This window comes from Diadema setosum, chromosome 2 (assembly GCF_964275005.1).
Source record: "Diadema setosum chromosome 2, eeDiaSeto1, whole genome shotgun sequence".
Classification (NCBI taxonomy): Eukaryota; Metazoa; Echinodermata; class Echinoidea; order Diadematoida; family Diadematidae; genus Diadema; species Diadema setosum.
In genome coordinates this window covers 41,451,034-41,465,261 of record NC_092686.1, presented here as the reverse complement: position 1 = coordinate 41,465,261, position 14,228 = coordinate 41,451,034, and the positions used below count along the sequence as shown (strand labels likewise).

The window sequence follows — 14,228 nt, the reverse complement described above, 5'->3', positions numbered from 1 at the left end:
ATGAATGGGATGGTCGTTATCTGCTCTCCCTTATTTCTCTTCCAATAAGATGCATTGGTATGGCTTACAGATTCACATGAGCCAATGATTCTGTGGTTGTCTGAGATGCTATCTTCATTTATCATTCCTCCAAGTATTTGATTTGTTTTTTCTTTTTAGAGTTTTAGCCTCAAGACAGTATTTGTTTTTAAGATAGTAAGAGCTTAAGTGTAGAACTATGGGTTGATTAAGTCTAAGAATTTTTTATAATATATTTCTGATACCACTTTTGTCTCCTTTGAATGCAGACACCTCCCAGAATCTTTGATGCCAAAGAAGTTTATTTCCTCTCGAAAAGGTTATAGATTCTGCTTTTCAGTTGAATATTGCAGCTATTATTATATGATACAACAACAACAACAACAAAAATAGCACCTCTTCCTTCCCTACCCCCCCCCCATTACTTCTTGTGGTGATATAGACTATCGTCTTTGAGTCATCGTCTGTATATCGCAAGGCTTTCCTACCCTTATGGCATAACACGTTCATTGGTGGCAATTATAGTGCAGCACCTCACCCTGAATCTGTTTAATCACGAAAAGTCAGTGTTGTGCCAGACGAGGCTTTGTAAGAAAGTAACGCCCGACGCAAATACATGTAGTTCTCCCCCCCCCCCCCCCCCTTGGGTGTTCCACATTTATACATTGTATTCCGGCTCACCTTGGGCAGTGCTGCACGCATTTCATTTCTGCAGCATTCAAGTTCATAGAGCCTTCAGAATTGATATCCCTGAACCTTACCCTTCTACCATACTATTCATAGGGAAGATGTTCTTTAATGTAGAGCTCTGCATTATCAGATTCAAGATGGGGGGGGGGGGGGGGGAGTTAATGGTATAGTGGTGGGACAGCGTTTTAGACTTAAATTCTGATGCACATAATTTCGTGACGTCTGCCAACTTTTTGCGTAGCTATGTTTCCTGGACCCGAGCCATGGCCTTGTGTTGCGGATTGTCAGGCTTGATACCAACTACTGTGACTCAGTTGGGAATATCATCACATCGAGGGCACTAGCCTAGATTTTGAGGATCATAAAATTCTATGTGTTTGATAAAGTCCACACTAGCACAAAAAGAGTGATTAGGAAATCATGTCCATTTTTTTTTTGTGTTAGTTAAGCAGTGAAAAATGTTGATATGATATGCATGTTCACCAAGAGATCCATTGGGGCATTGGTTTTGTATTTGTGCAAGATTATTGATGTATATGCCATCATTCTGCTAAAGGTCGCAAGGTCTAAAGTCAAGTCAGATTCTAAAATTTCAGTTCATGCAAGAAGAGTAATATCTTTGACTTCTATCTGTCTGAATACAGGCTATGAAAGGATGGTATGATAAGACAATGCATTGGTTGGATTTGAGGCTGGAACTTCTTGCAGGTCAGGGGTCAAAGGTTTGAGCAAATTAATTCTCGACTGTCACAGTTTCAGCAGCAACAACAGAGGTAATGTCAGTTACCATTGCCATGTCAGCAGAAGGAAAAATTCGATTTGCTGTGTACCATAAGCTCATTGTACCACAGTCTGGAATCACTGGCAATGATGCTACAGTCAATGTTATTTTCCTTTTTTGTCATACTCTGTTGGACAATCTCATACTTTCATATTGATATTTGGGAAATAGGAATGGATTAGAAAATCCAAAATTGCAATCCTCGACCGTTTATATCATTTTGTTTGTGTTGTGGCAGAATATAGATGGCAGTACAGAGACACAACAGGATATCACCTTTTTGGTGGGAGAGCTTGCAGTGACGCATTTATTCGTAAATGAATATTGAATTGCTGGAAAATAAGCAAGTACGTAAATGCCAACCTTTCAACCATCTTTCTGACCTGGCAGAAAAACTCAAAGGGAAATTCTGACTTCTGCGTCAGGAACATCAAGAAGGCTGCCTTCGGTCGCCGAGAGATCGAGATCGCAGAGCAAGGTAGGTACTATAAATTATGTTATAAATGTGGGAGCCACTAATTTAATTAGTTAGGGAGGCATGCATTTGGCAGAGGCTGCCGTGAACTCTTCAACCTCCCCTGTTCTCAGAAGGAAGAGTGTATGTCATTTCGAGCTTGTAGATCGTTAAGCCTACCAAAAATTTGCCACTGGTGTTGTAAGAATTGTGTGGTAATGAAATTCGGTTGTGCTTGATAACCCACTGTACAGCACATACAAGGTATGTTGTTTTCCCAAGGATACTCAACAAGAAACAACATATTTAAACAGGAAATGTCTATCCCTGTCTATTTCATGTTGGCATTCTAAGCACACAGGGAAAAAACAACGTAGCAACTGAAAATGAAGCAACTTTGTATTTGTCATCATGGAATGTGGCTAGTGCGTAAGACAGTATGCAGTAGGCTACATGTATGTCAGTGTAATCTATACATTTCTGTTTGTTTGGTTCACCCAGATGAGCTATGCAGTTTCTGTCTTACATGTATGTAGGTTGTATAATGAAATCCACAAGAAATGATGCTCAAAATGACAGGAGAAATTCAGTATCAGACCTCAATTGATGGCAAGTTACATTGATTTTCAGAATGCCACCTTTACCCCACCACATCCAAATCCACGTCTTTGCATAACCAGAGTGTACTTTTCTGAGTGTAAATTTGACCAGAGAAATATGTGTCATTACTATGATATATCCATTTATTTATCTTAGGGATTGTATTGGAATCAACAGTTGTTACTGTTTCTTTTATCTGTCTCAAGGTATAACTGTCAAAAATTAGTTGTCACATTTGTGTTTCGTGTATTAACTTTTGAATCTGAGCTTGTTTTATGTGCTTAGTATCATTCTGTATGTATTGTCGTTTATACATGATTTTTGTTTTTACTCAAGATGTATGTGATTTTTGCTTTTTACCATTATTTATTTATGTATGTGAACCCTATGAAAACCAGCTATGCTGATCAGGGTGTTCCACCCCATGAAGTGGCAATAAATTCAAATCAAATTCAAATCCAGTCTAGTCTAGTCTTTTAGCCTCGGACTCTCTCAACTCCACAGAGACTGGCAGTAATATTACACGATGTCCTTTGGCCAGCAGAATATCTTTCCACTGTTTTGAACTTCCACTTGATACCTTGGACTGTGGATACTCAAGTTCCTCTCTAGAAACGTGTGCGCATATATTTGTTTCCCAGATAAGATTGTGTTTCTCCTGGACACAGAGTATATCAAGAATCAACATCACCAGTGGCCACCAAATTGCCTCCCCCCCCCCCCAAAAAAAAAAAAAGAAAAAGAAAAAAGAGTTACCATTTGATGGCCTTATTGGGCAGATAAAATTCATTCAAAATGAATTTGATATTTACTCTACCTCAGGCCGCTACGTTTCTTTGTTGGGGCACAAAAAATTTAATATTCAAAGATTTTAGTGTCTTGTACGGGCCACCAAGGAAAGAAGTAAACGTTGAACCATGGTATACCTGGATCTTGCGCATGATTTTATTTTTGTGTTTGTGTTTGTATCATCTTTATTTCTTTCCTCTTAGAAATGCCAGGGTTAATGTTGCTGAGAAACAAGGTTGCTGGAGAGAAGCCACTCAAAGGAGCTAAGATCATTGGATGTACACATATCACAGCTCAGGCAGCGGTAAGATTCTAATATCAGCATCAAAGTTTGCAAACTCTTTTTTTTTTTTTCCTTCTTCTTTTTTTTTTTGGGGGGGGGGGAGGGTGAGTGGGTGTTTGCAGTGGTTGCATTCTTCCTTTGTCCAGTTTCACTCTCACATTTTCAAGCACATTTTTATGATTGTGAGAGTACCCTTTTAAGAGGCTTTCCCGATTTCCCCCAAAGTGCATCTTCATATGGAATGGGCATACGAATACATGCATTGAATTCTCAGTCAACCTGTTTCCTTGTTTCATAAAGGATGCCCCAAGTGAGGGCAGTGGATTGAAAAGAGCCAGAATTTTCCAAGTATTTGCACATTTGTTTATCTGCATGTATCTGTAATTATGAAGAAAGCATGTTTTTGGGTCTTTGTTTGTATTGACTGTTTCCTACAAATGGCCACATACAGGCAATAAAGGTAAAGATAAAATGTATGTTGTGCATGTCTACCATTGCTAGGGTGGTGTGTAGTAATTCAAGAAATCACAGAAGTGATATCTCATCCCACGTTATTTAATGGTACACCCTGAAATCAATATAGATGCGTGTGTGAGACAATTTTACTGGGAATGACTTGTTAATATTTGGCAAGAGTGCCAACTTCTTGTGAGAGCTCTCATCGAGTGGGACTGTTGACTACAAAACCTTGTTGTAGTGGTTTCTGTAGATGAGTTGAATGTGAGAATAGAGTCCAGATCTGCAATGTCTTTACATGTTCCACATCATAGTTAGTGAAAGACTGTATGTGTACAGCATGCATACTTTTTTTTTTCTCCCTCTTTTTTTTTGCCTTTCAAATGGTAAGGGCCTAAAGGATTGTGTGATACATATATTTTGTCTCTTGTCTGTAGTTTATGAGGCCTATAGTTAGCAGCCAGGCTGACTCCCTGTGATATTGTGATCTTATTTACTGGTACAATACAGAATGTGATCCAATGAGGTAGCAGAAGGCCTGGTAATGAATTTCGATATGGCCAGTTCATTGTTCCACTTTGTGCATATTTTTATAGGCAGAACGAGGTCATTTGTATAATCTGGCTTGTTAGTTTTTAAACTCTTCAAGATTTAAGCATCTGTGATGTATCAAATGATTATTTATGTAATCCATATAAATGGTACTTTGCTAGCACATTTCACCTGACAGCAAGCCTGGTATTTGGCATTGTTAATCCAAAGAGCATGTTTATAATGCAATCAGTACTAAACAATGAAATGGTGCGTACCAAAATGTCAGTTGATGGGCCATTCCAGTCACCTGGTATATCATATCACCAGTTCAGTCTTTGTTTAAACATGAATTCTGTAAATTGTTACTTTGGGCAAGCTTATGTAGAACCTATTGCCAGTATTTCATGCCTCTTTGTAAACAAGTGAAGTGCATAACCAACTGAAAAAAAAAGAAAAGAAAAAAAAGGTCATTTGTACCGATGTGCACATGAGCTAATTTTGAATTGGCTTATTGGAGCTTGTAATTAAACAGGGATCATGACAACTTCTTGATAATCACTGATGTGAGATACTACGGGAGATGCAGGCTTGTTTGAAGAATGTGGAGGATTATAAATCAACTCCCATTCCATAGGGTTCACTAAACTTTCCATGTGCACTTTGCTCTTTTCCAAACTTGTCATTATGCTTTTGTGTGATCTGTCTCATGGGCAGTTTAGTGAAGTGCTTAGGGGACAAACAGGTCACCCGTCTTTGATGACACAGTCAGGGAGCTGTTGCCAGCGAGTGCCAGGGTATCGAAACCAGAAGGACACAGCTTATTTAACCTTTTCGACACTACGGCATCAAAATGCTATGGCTGAGATACGCACACAGGTGGCTGTTGGTAATGACAGACTTAATCAGTGGGGGGGGGGGGATATCTAGGTCCCTGTTTGTTATTTGCAATTCCTCCCATCTCAAGTCGCCCACTTGGAAGCCTGAGTGATGAGGCCAGGATTTCACCTGCTTTTAGGACAGACTGGCTCTCTGGCGACTTGTAGGGCTATCAGAAATGCATAATGTAATTCCCCCGCAACCAGACTTTTTCTGAATCTTTCCACACAAAAAAAGGACCAACTGTCGCAGAGGATTTACAATGATGGAACACTTGCTTTATGCGAGACTCGATGCAGCTCGACTTATTCTGACTTGGAACAATTTCATTGAACCCCTCTTCCCAGTGATTAAGTACATTTATTGGAAGGTACATTCCTTTCCCTTGTTTTAGTCTAACATCATATAGATTGTTAGGAATAAATGGGGAGGGGGGGGGGCAGCAATGTGATACGGGGGTATAAATGCATCCGATGCAACTTCACAGGTATCTCCGTGTAATTTTGTGGTGGTGATTGTCTCTCAAATTGAGAATGTTAAAAATGGCATCAAAGTGGTAATTCATGTAGCAAAGTGAAATTCATTCAGCAAAGAAAATTCTTCTGAATGAGCACAGTGTTACTATAGAATAGTGGTCGTGGGATGGGGGAAGGAATAAAAATGATGAAGCAAGTTGAAAAAAAAAATATATATATATATATGTATCATGAGCCAGAATATCATCTGGCATCAATACTTTTTTTTTTGTGCTGCTCACTCAATCACTCTATCTCGTTTATGTGCCATTCCCTATTTGTTTACCAATGCAATAGAGCCAAAATGTGATTTTTTTTTTTATTTTTTTTTTGGTGGTAATTCTTGTTCCTGTATTAGATTTACCCTGTCATTGATAATCTGACAGAATGACATGTCCCCTGTTTTATACATGTATCTTGATTCTTATTGAAGAATTGAGCTCTTCCTCTGTCTTGAGATTCAAACAAGATATTTCATGCACAGGATGCATGAATCGTAGGACCTACTGTTAAATGAGGAATTTTAGCGTGCATTTTAATTTTGCAAATTTTGTGAGAGCCAAGATTTGTGAAACTAAAATATACATAAAACTTCTTATCTACACTATAAAATATGCACTGAATGCCAGAGCCAATTCACAAAAATTTCATACTGCAAAAAAGGATGTTGGCTCCAATTCGCAAAAATTTCATGCTGCAAAAATATCTTACTTTACAATGGTCTGTGATCAAGATTGTAAATCCCATGACTATCAAGAAATCTCTTTTTGTGGTGTTTTTATGCCTCCGCCACGAAGTGGTGCCGGAGGCATTATGTTTTCGGGTTGTCCGTCCGTCCGTCCTTCCGTCCGTCCGTCCTTCCGTCCGTCCGTCCGTCCGTCCGTCCGTCCTTCCGTCCGTCCGTAATGAATTTTGTGGACAAGGTAACTATCAAAACCTGTTGAGGTATCCTAATGAAACTTGGCATGTATGTGTATTAGGGGGTGAAGTTGTGCCTATCAACTTTTGGGTGCACATGCTCAAGGTCAAAGGTCAAAAGGTCAAGGTCAAATACATAAAATTTCACTATTTCCACCATATCTATTGAATGCCTGAAGATATTTTCTTGAAACTTAGTGTATACATGTATTACCCAATTAAATTTCTCTGGTGAAATTTTGGGTCATGAGGTCAAAGGTCAAAAGGTCAGGGTCAAATACATAAAATTTTACCATTTCCACCATATCTATTGAATGCCTGAAGATATTTTCTTGAAACTTAGTGTATACATGTATTACCCAATTAAGATTCTCTGGTGAAAGTTTGGGTTATGAGGTCAAAGGTCAAAGGTCAAAAGGTCAAGTAAAAATATTAAAACTTCTTTTTTTTCTCCATACCTTGGAAAATTGTTCAAGGTATCTTCATGGAACATAGTATATACATATACTGACTGGAAGTGATTATCTAGAGAATGTAGGGTTCATGGGGTCAAAGGTCAGGGGTCAAAGGTCAAGTGCAACACTTCAAAATTTTACTATTTCCCTCCTATCATGCAATGCCAGCAGGGTTATTTTTTTTTTACACTTGGTGTATGCATACATGTGTAACCTAATCGAAATTCTCTGGAAAGTTTTTTTTTTTTCTTCTTTTTTTTTGCCTCAAAGGTCAAAAGGTCAAAAATCAAGTGAAAGTGCTGAACTAACTTTTTCCTCCATATCTCGGAAGTGGCTCAAGTTACCTTGAAACTTAGTACATATTATGCATGTTCTACCTGAAAGTAATTATCTTATGAATTTTAGGGTCAAGGGCCAGATGAAAATGGTAACAATTTACTATTCAATTCAGAAATTGCACTTTTTCTCCACACCTGTACCTTGAAAATTACTCAATGCCTAAATGTATGAATGGGTCAAAGTCGAGTTAAAGTCCTTAAATCCCTAGATACATGCTCGCCTATTCATCCAATTAAACCTAGGTCAAGGAAGGTGAACATTCAACACATTTGTGACAAACTTGTCATTTCAATATTTTGCCAATTTTGTGAAAATGTAATCACACATTGTCCACATGTACTATCTAGACCTATTGGGAAAATCATGCATTATGGCGGAGGCATACCAGTCGCCAAAGCGACATTTCTAGTTTGTTTTGTTTTGTTTTTGTTTAGATACTTTCAGTGCAGTACAAATTGTTGTGAGTTTAAGGATCCGTTTGCCACTTGTGGTACAAATCTTGGACACACTGTCATGTTTTGTGAGACATAGGCTGAGTAAATGATGCCAAGTGCCTGCCATGGATTGAGTTGTATGGAAATGAGGCAAGCCTACTTGTGGGGCAACCAATGCATATTACGAACTCTAGAAATCAATCATTACTGTATCCCAAACACATATTATTATGTCAGTCATACAAGTACCTTTGTCCAGAGCTATGGAAACTCGTGTAGTCTCCAAACAAATGATCACTGCATTTGTACTATCATACAAAGGTGTTGATAGTTTACCAAGATTTGCTGAGTATCTGGTTGGTGCAGTAATACTCGGTTCAAGTGTTATCACATCTGCAGGAAATGATTAGATAGGCCTACAGTCTATCGATATCTTATTCCATTGTCAACACAAAATCGTTTAACCCACATTATTCTGCCCCACTGGGCCATTCAGTGACAGATTAGACCACTGAATTGTTGAAAGGACATTCTCTTGCAGTTTCCTACTGACTCCATGTCTGCTGTGCATGGTTAAGGGTAAAATAAAAAATAAATTTTCTGTAGCAGTTAGAAGACTGTTATCCACAAAGGTGGTTTTATATCATTGTATGCAACTGAGCACATTGTACCTGTTTAATATAGTATGTACATTGTATTGAACTTATCTGAATGATCTAACGTTGCACATTTTATTTTATGCAGGACCTGTGTAGTAATTTTGCCAATCATTTATAAACCAACTTTTAACTACTCAGAAATAGTTTAGGATTATTGGGTCTTGAGTTCACAGTGCAGGTTATTTTAAGTTGTACATGGTTGTGCCATGCTGTAGCTTGCACTTGTGAGTGTAGAATGATAACAGAAATGCATGTATGATTTTGATAAATATATTGAAGTGTGATAAGATATCAGCTTATTGTTTGAGGGTTGTTTTTGTTTTTATCCTGGACAAACATTGTACAATGCACATCCTAAGGATAACACTACCCGAATTGTGTAAACGTGTGATACTTAGGGGTGACTGGCACTTTATGTAGGAGGTTAACTATACAAATCATGCAAGCTCTTTTGTCTTCAGTACATACACATGGTACACGGTACTGCTTGCCAGGATGAGACCAAACTATACAGTGTAATCATTTCTACGAAATTCTGCTTTCACTTTGCTCTCAGTTCCAGTGTGGTATTTAAAGCAGCTCCATAAGAATTTGAAGAATGTTCTCTTTTCTTAAGATTTGTACCGTGGAAAATTATACGTGAACCAGACTCCAGCAGTGCCTGAACATTGAAATTGTTTTGACACCTATGTACAATCAGCATATATCTTTTGTGGGTAAGACAGAACAGTAGTCTGTCATGTCTAAAATATTAATTTGTTGGAACTAGAAGTACATTACATCATCTTAAATACATGTTTTTATGTCCATCTTACCAATGGTAAATAAACTATTGAATTGAATTGAATTGAAATCTGACAGTTATCTCTTTCTACATAATATGCCTACAAGTATAAGTTTGTCCACCTTGAGCTCTGTCTCTATTGCTACCAAACACACAGCCCAGGCTTGGTGTATATTGTACCAAATTCATGGCTTTTCAAGTTTACAGAATTCTTCCTGCATCATTGGAATCTGGAGCTGTAATGAAATAGAATGAAATATCTATAATGTGGAAATAGAAGTGGTAGAGACTGGTACTACACCCCTACATCATTGGAATCTGGAGTTGTAATGAAATAGAATGAAGGATCCATGTGGAAACAAAGTGGTAGAGACTGGTACTATACCCCTACATCATTGGAATCTGGAGTTGTAATGAAGCAGAATGAAGGATCTGTGTGGAAGCAGAAGTGGTAGAGACTGGTGCTACATCCCTGTACATGGCCAACCTGTCCTCAGCTTTCTCCCTACTAAAACACATTTTTAGGACATTAGGGCAGGGAAAAAGTAAAAGCAGAAGCCAGCAGATGGTGTGGTTGCCGTGGCAACATGCACATTTAGTGTGGGGGTAATTCGCTTTGCTTATTTCCAACACGGCAGCTCTTTGTCTCTTTGTTCCTGTGTCCAGTGGTGGCAAACTCCCTTTAATAGGAATTCACCTCTCTGCTGAGTTCTCTGCATCGTGTGGTTGGGGCAGTAGGTTTGTGTGACTCCTGTGGAATTTGTGGTTTTTTAAGGCCAGTTTCGATATCAAACAGCCACTGCTGTTGCAGCCCTTTGATGCAGTTCGCGGAATGGTCAGATTAGTGGCAGTTCATTTTCAATGACTAATGTTAAAGTATCCAAACAATTCCCATGCAGGTAAGAAATGAGACCTGAATTAGGGGAGCATATTCCAGTCCTCTTCATTCAGGGAGGAAAAATTTGAATTGGCAAATAAATGACATGATGGATTTTGTGGTACAGGAATCATATTCAATCATGGTGCATTCCAAGTTAGTGTTGCTGCCTTTTATTTTGTTTTGTTTGTCTTAAAAAAACAACAAGAATGAACAACATTTTTTGTGTGTATTTGTATGTTTTATTGATTTTCTTGATTACAAACAATACAAATTACACAATAATTATGAACATATGGAACAAAAAATAAAAATGAAAATAAGATAGAACAACATGATGAAAAAGATCTCCTTTTAAGATTTTTAATGCCAGCTACGGTAAGTTTCTCTTCTGTTAAGATTGTCCTGTCCTGGTGAGTAAATGCCGGGGGGGGGGGGGGGGGGGGGGTAATTGCCCTGATATGGCCAAGATGTTCATCCTGGGACCCTTTTGAATATAACACTCGTATTTCTTTTACCTGAATAAAAGATTTAATAGTGACATGATGATAATGGCAAGGCCCTTCAGAAGAGCAGGAAGTAGGATTAAACCTACAAAAATTAGCGGGATACAAATCTTGAGATTTTTGCCTGTGTAGACACAAAAATCCCACCAATTAACGCAATCAATACCGTGCTGCAAATCCCACAAAATCTTGTGCTTTTTTTCTGAATTGTCATGATAATTCGCCCCGCAGTGACCGTGGTGATAAGCACAATCAGGGTATGCAATCATGACTTTCTCACTTTAAAAAATTGTAACTTCTAAAAGAATGCACCAACTGACTTAAAAATTCACATGCAGCATGCCAAGACATCAGTAATCACATGTGGTAAGACAATAGCTAATTTCTTCTCATTTACTGTTAATTATTAAAGATTAATTACCAAAAAGTCCCCCAAAACCCACGTAATGCGTCAAAAAAAGCGTTTTACAACTTACGTAAAATCAAGATTTGAGGTCCATATTTTAAGTCTACCCCTATGTGTTTGGTATCAAATTAATGGATTTTTTCCTGGCATTGCTTGCATGCAATAAAAAACAGTGGTTCTTTCAGCTGGAGAAAGTTATAAGGTCTGAAGTCCCATCCTGGTAGGAGTGTAATGCTGGCTTATTTTTGTGACATTGTGACCTTTTAACCCATGCTGTACAGCTATACATGGAGAAACAGCTTATTTTTTCGCTTTTCCTGAAAGTACTGAAGACACACTACAATATGGTGTGCTGTTTGCCAATAAATGTTCAGCCAGTTTTGAGTTTTGAGCCATTTTCAAATGCTGAATAAAATAAGTGCAGCCGTTTTTCAGTACTTTCAGTTAGGTATATCCTGATTTGACTACTTTAAAGAATCTTTTCCCCTTATTGAATATCCTTGTTTTTTTAACCATGAATTGTACATATGTAGAAATCTATTGTGTGAAAATTTTAGCAAATTTGAGCAATAGGAACTTATTTTTTTATATTTTTACAAATTGCTGAGCATAAATAAGACCGATACACGCCCATGTAATACTGCATGAAGGTCATATGATAAGTGTTCCGTGTTCATATTTCAATGCTTGTTCAATTTCTAAAGATATCATAAGCAAAAGCATAGTATTTTGGCTTAATATGTCATTGTTTGAGTGTCACAGCTTGGATATCAACTCAAGTCATCATAAATCTCACATTCATTCTTCTATAACTGTGTTTACAAATATGAGAATTGATCCAAACACTGTGCGCACATTCAAGGTCAAACTGTACAGATAATTTTTTAGATGAAAAATATAATATCTTCCAAAGTACCAGCCCTAATTTCATAAAAATTTGTAATAATGGCCACTATATGTCTGTTACCTATTCCTGAAAGTTTCGCCTCTTCACTCTTTGGCAAAAGTGAAATATGATAAAATATGTAAAAGTGGTTTTATTTGAATTCAAAATAATGCCTACAAAATTGATCATCCATTTTGAGAAGTGAAAATATGAAATTCATTCATATTTTGTGATATGTCATGGCTATGTGCTGGTGGTGAATGAAAGGGATATTTATCAGGAATATCTAACAGCAATATCAGATGAAAAAAACATTCTCCTTTTTTTTAATGAATTTTTCCAATATATTAGTCATTTCAATGTAATTCGACACCCCTAATTTAAATGCTAATTTATGCGCAGTTTAATGCAAAATTTTGACTCTTTCTTTACATGAAATGAAAATTTGAACACTCAGCTACAACAAACAACAAAAAAAGCATTTTCACCAAGTTTTTTCATTTTTGCCCTGTTACACAATTGCATACCCTGATTGTGCTATTGACCCCGTGTGAATGCTTGACCAAAACAATCTTGAGATTTTTATATCGTATCATTCAAAACGCACATCACAACAGCACATGCACCACACCACTGTGCCTTACAACAAAGGGCGAAGAGAAGCTTGAGCAGTGAGTGCACTCTGTGTGCCAATTAGTGGGATATTTCTGTTCATGTGAACTCTTGAATAAAATCTGGAGATACGGATTGTGATCGTTATCCTGCTATTTTGTATACAATGTGTAAATGCGGCTAAATCTACCATCTGTTACTCTGAAGAGGCTAGCCATCAGGTAAATAACAGAAATGGTAATGATAACAATAATGAAGATGATGATGATGCATGCAAGTCATGTTTGACAATGTTTTTTCTACACTCAAATTCCCAAGCTTGGTTGCTGCAGACTGTACGTATTTATATTGCTAAGCCGCCATGCTGACAGAAGGCGACATGTGATACACGCATGCTGGCTCATCGCAATCCCAGCCTTGATTGGATTCCGGGCATACAAGCACCGCCGACTTCTTCATGAGCCCAATTTTGGAAACTTGAGCTGGAATTACAAATTTTAGCAAATCCAGACGGATATTTGAAGAGTACCCCTGCGGGCGTGGTCTCGGTATCGCAGCCAGCGGCTCACACTGCCTGTCCTTCCCAACATGATTTGTTTGGATTTCCCACACAAGGAGCCATCCCAAGCAATGCTGAGTAGAAGAAGGAATGAACTGTATGTCTAGATGCAGTTGTTATTGTTTTTAGTCGTGAATGAAGGAAAGAGAATTAGTCTATTTTGTTCAGCATTTGTGAGATTTGTTTAAAGTTCTTTGTTATCATTTGTGAGAAATGAAGCACGACAAGTGTTGTCTTTAGCTTGAAGATGACAAGGGGTCATGTTGCATTGGGCACGCTTGCTCATCATGTTGTACAAAACAAAAAATAGTGCACTGTCTATCATACGAACCTCAATCGTGTAGTCTCAGACAAGGGGGATTTTTAACAAATCTGATAAAGCTTTGTTTTTGTCTTCAAATAGCATGGGTGGACTGACGGATTAACTGTACATGTAGGCCCTACGTTGTGTCACGTCTGCATTGCCATTCTTACCTGTGGAATGAATGAAGGCTTGTGTTGTCAGTCATTGCTTAGTCAGAATGATGTAATAGAGTGACATGTCCTTATCTTGATTGATGGGGATCTACTAAGGAGACATGGTTTGAAACATGATTGTGAAGAGGACCACTTACAGTGATATCAGCTGGAAGAAAACTGGGGGGTGGGGTGGTTGAAGATCAAAGATACGACCGTCTTGGCTGATGTTGGGGTGTGACAGCATGTGTCTCTCTGTACCTGGTCCATACTACGATTGTACATTATATATCTCTGTATTGCCCCACTTGTCTGCTCTGCAAAGTGATCTTCAAATAATC

General features: G+C 38.0%; 1 protein-coding gene across 1 annotated transcript in view; it reads left to right on the top strand.

Annotated features, from left to right (window-relative positions):
* Positions 1-14,228, top strand: part of LOC140245990 (S-adenosylhomocysteine hydrolase-like protein 1) — a 54,377-nt gene that overhangs the window by 21,909 nt on the left and 18,240 nt on the right. Inside the window, exons 3-4 of the mRNA XM_072325440.1 lie at positions 1,880-1,967; positions 3,536-3,636. Of these exons, the coding sequence (XP_072181541.1) occupies positions 1,880-1,967; positions 3,536-3,636 (189 nt within the window). The remainder of the gene's footprint in view (positions 1-1,879; positions 1,968-3,535; positions 3,637-14,228) is intronic.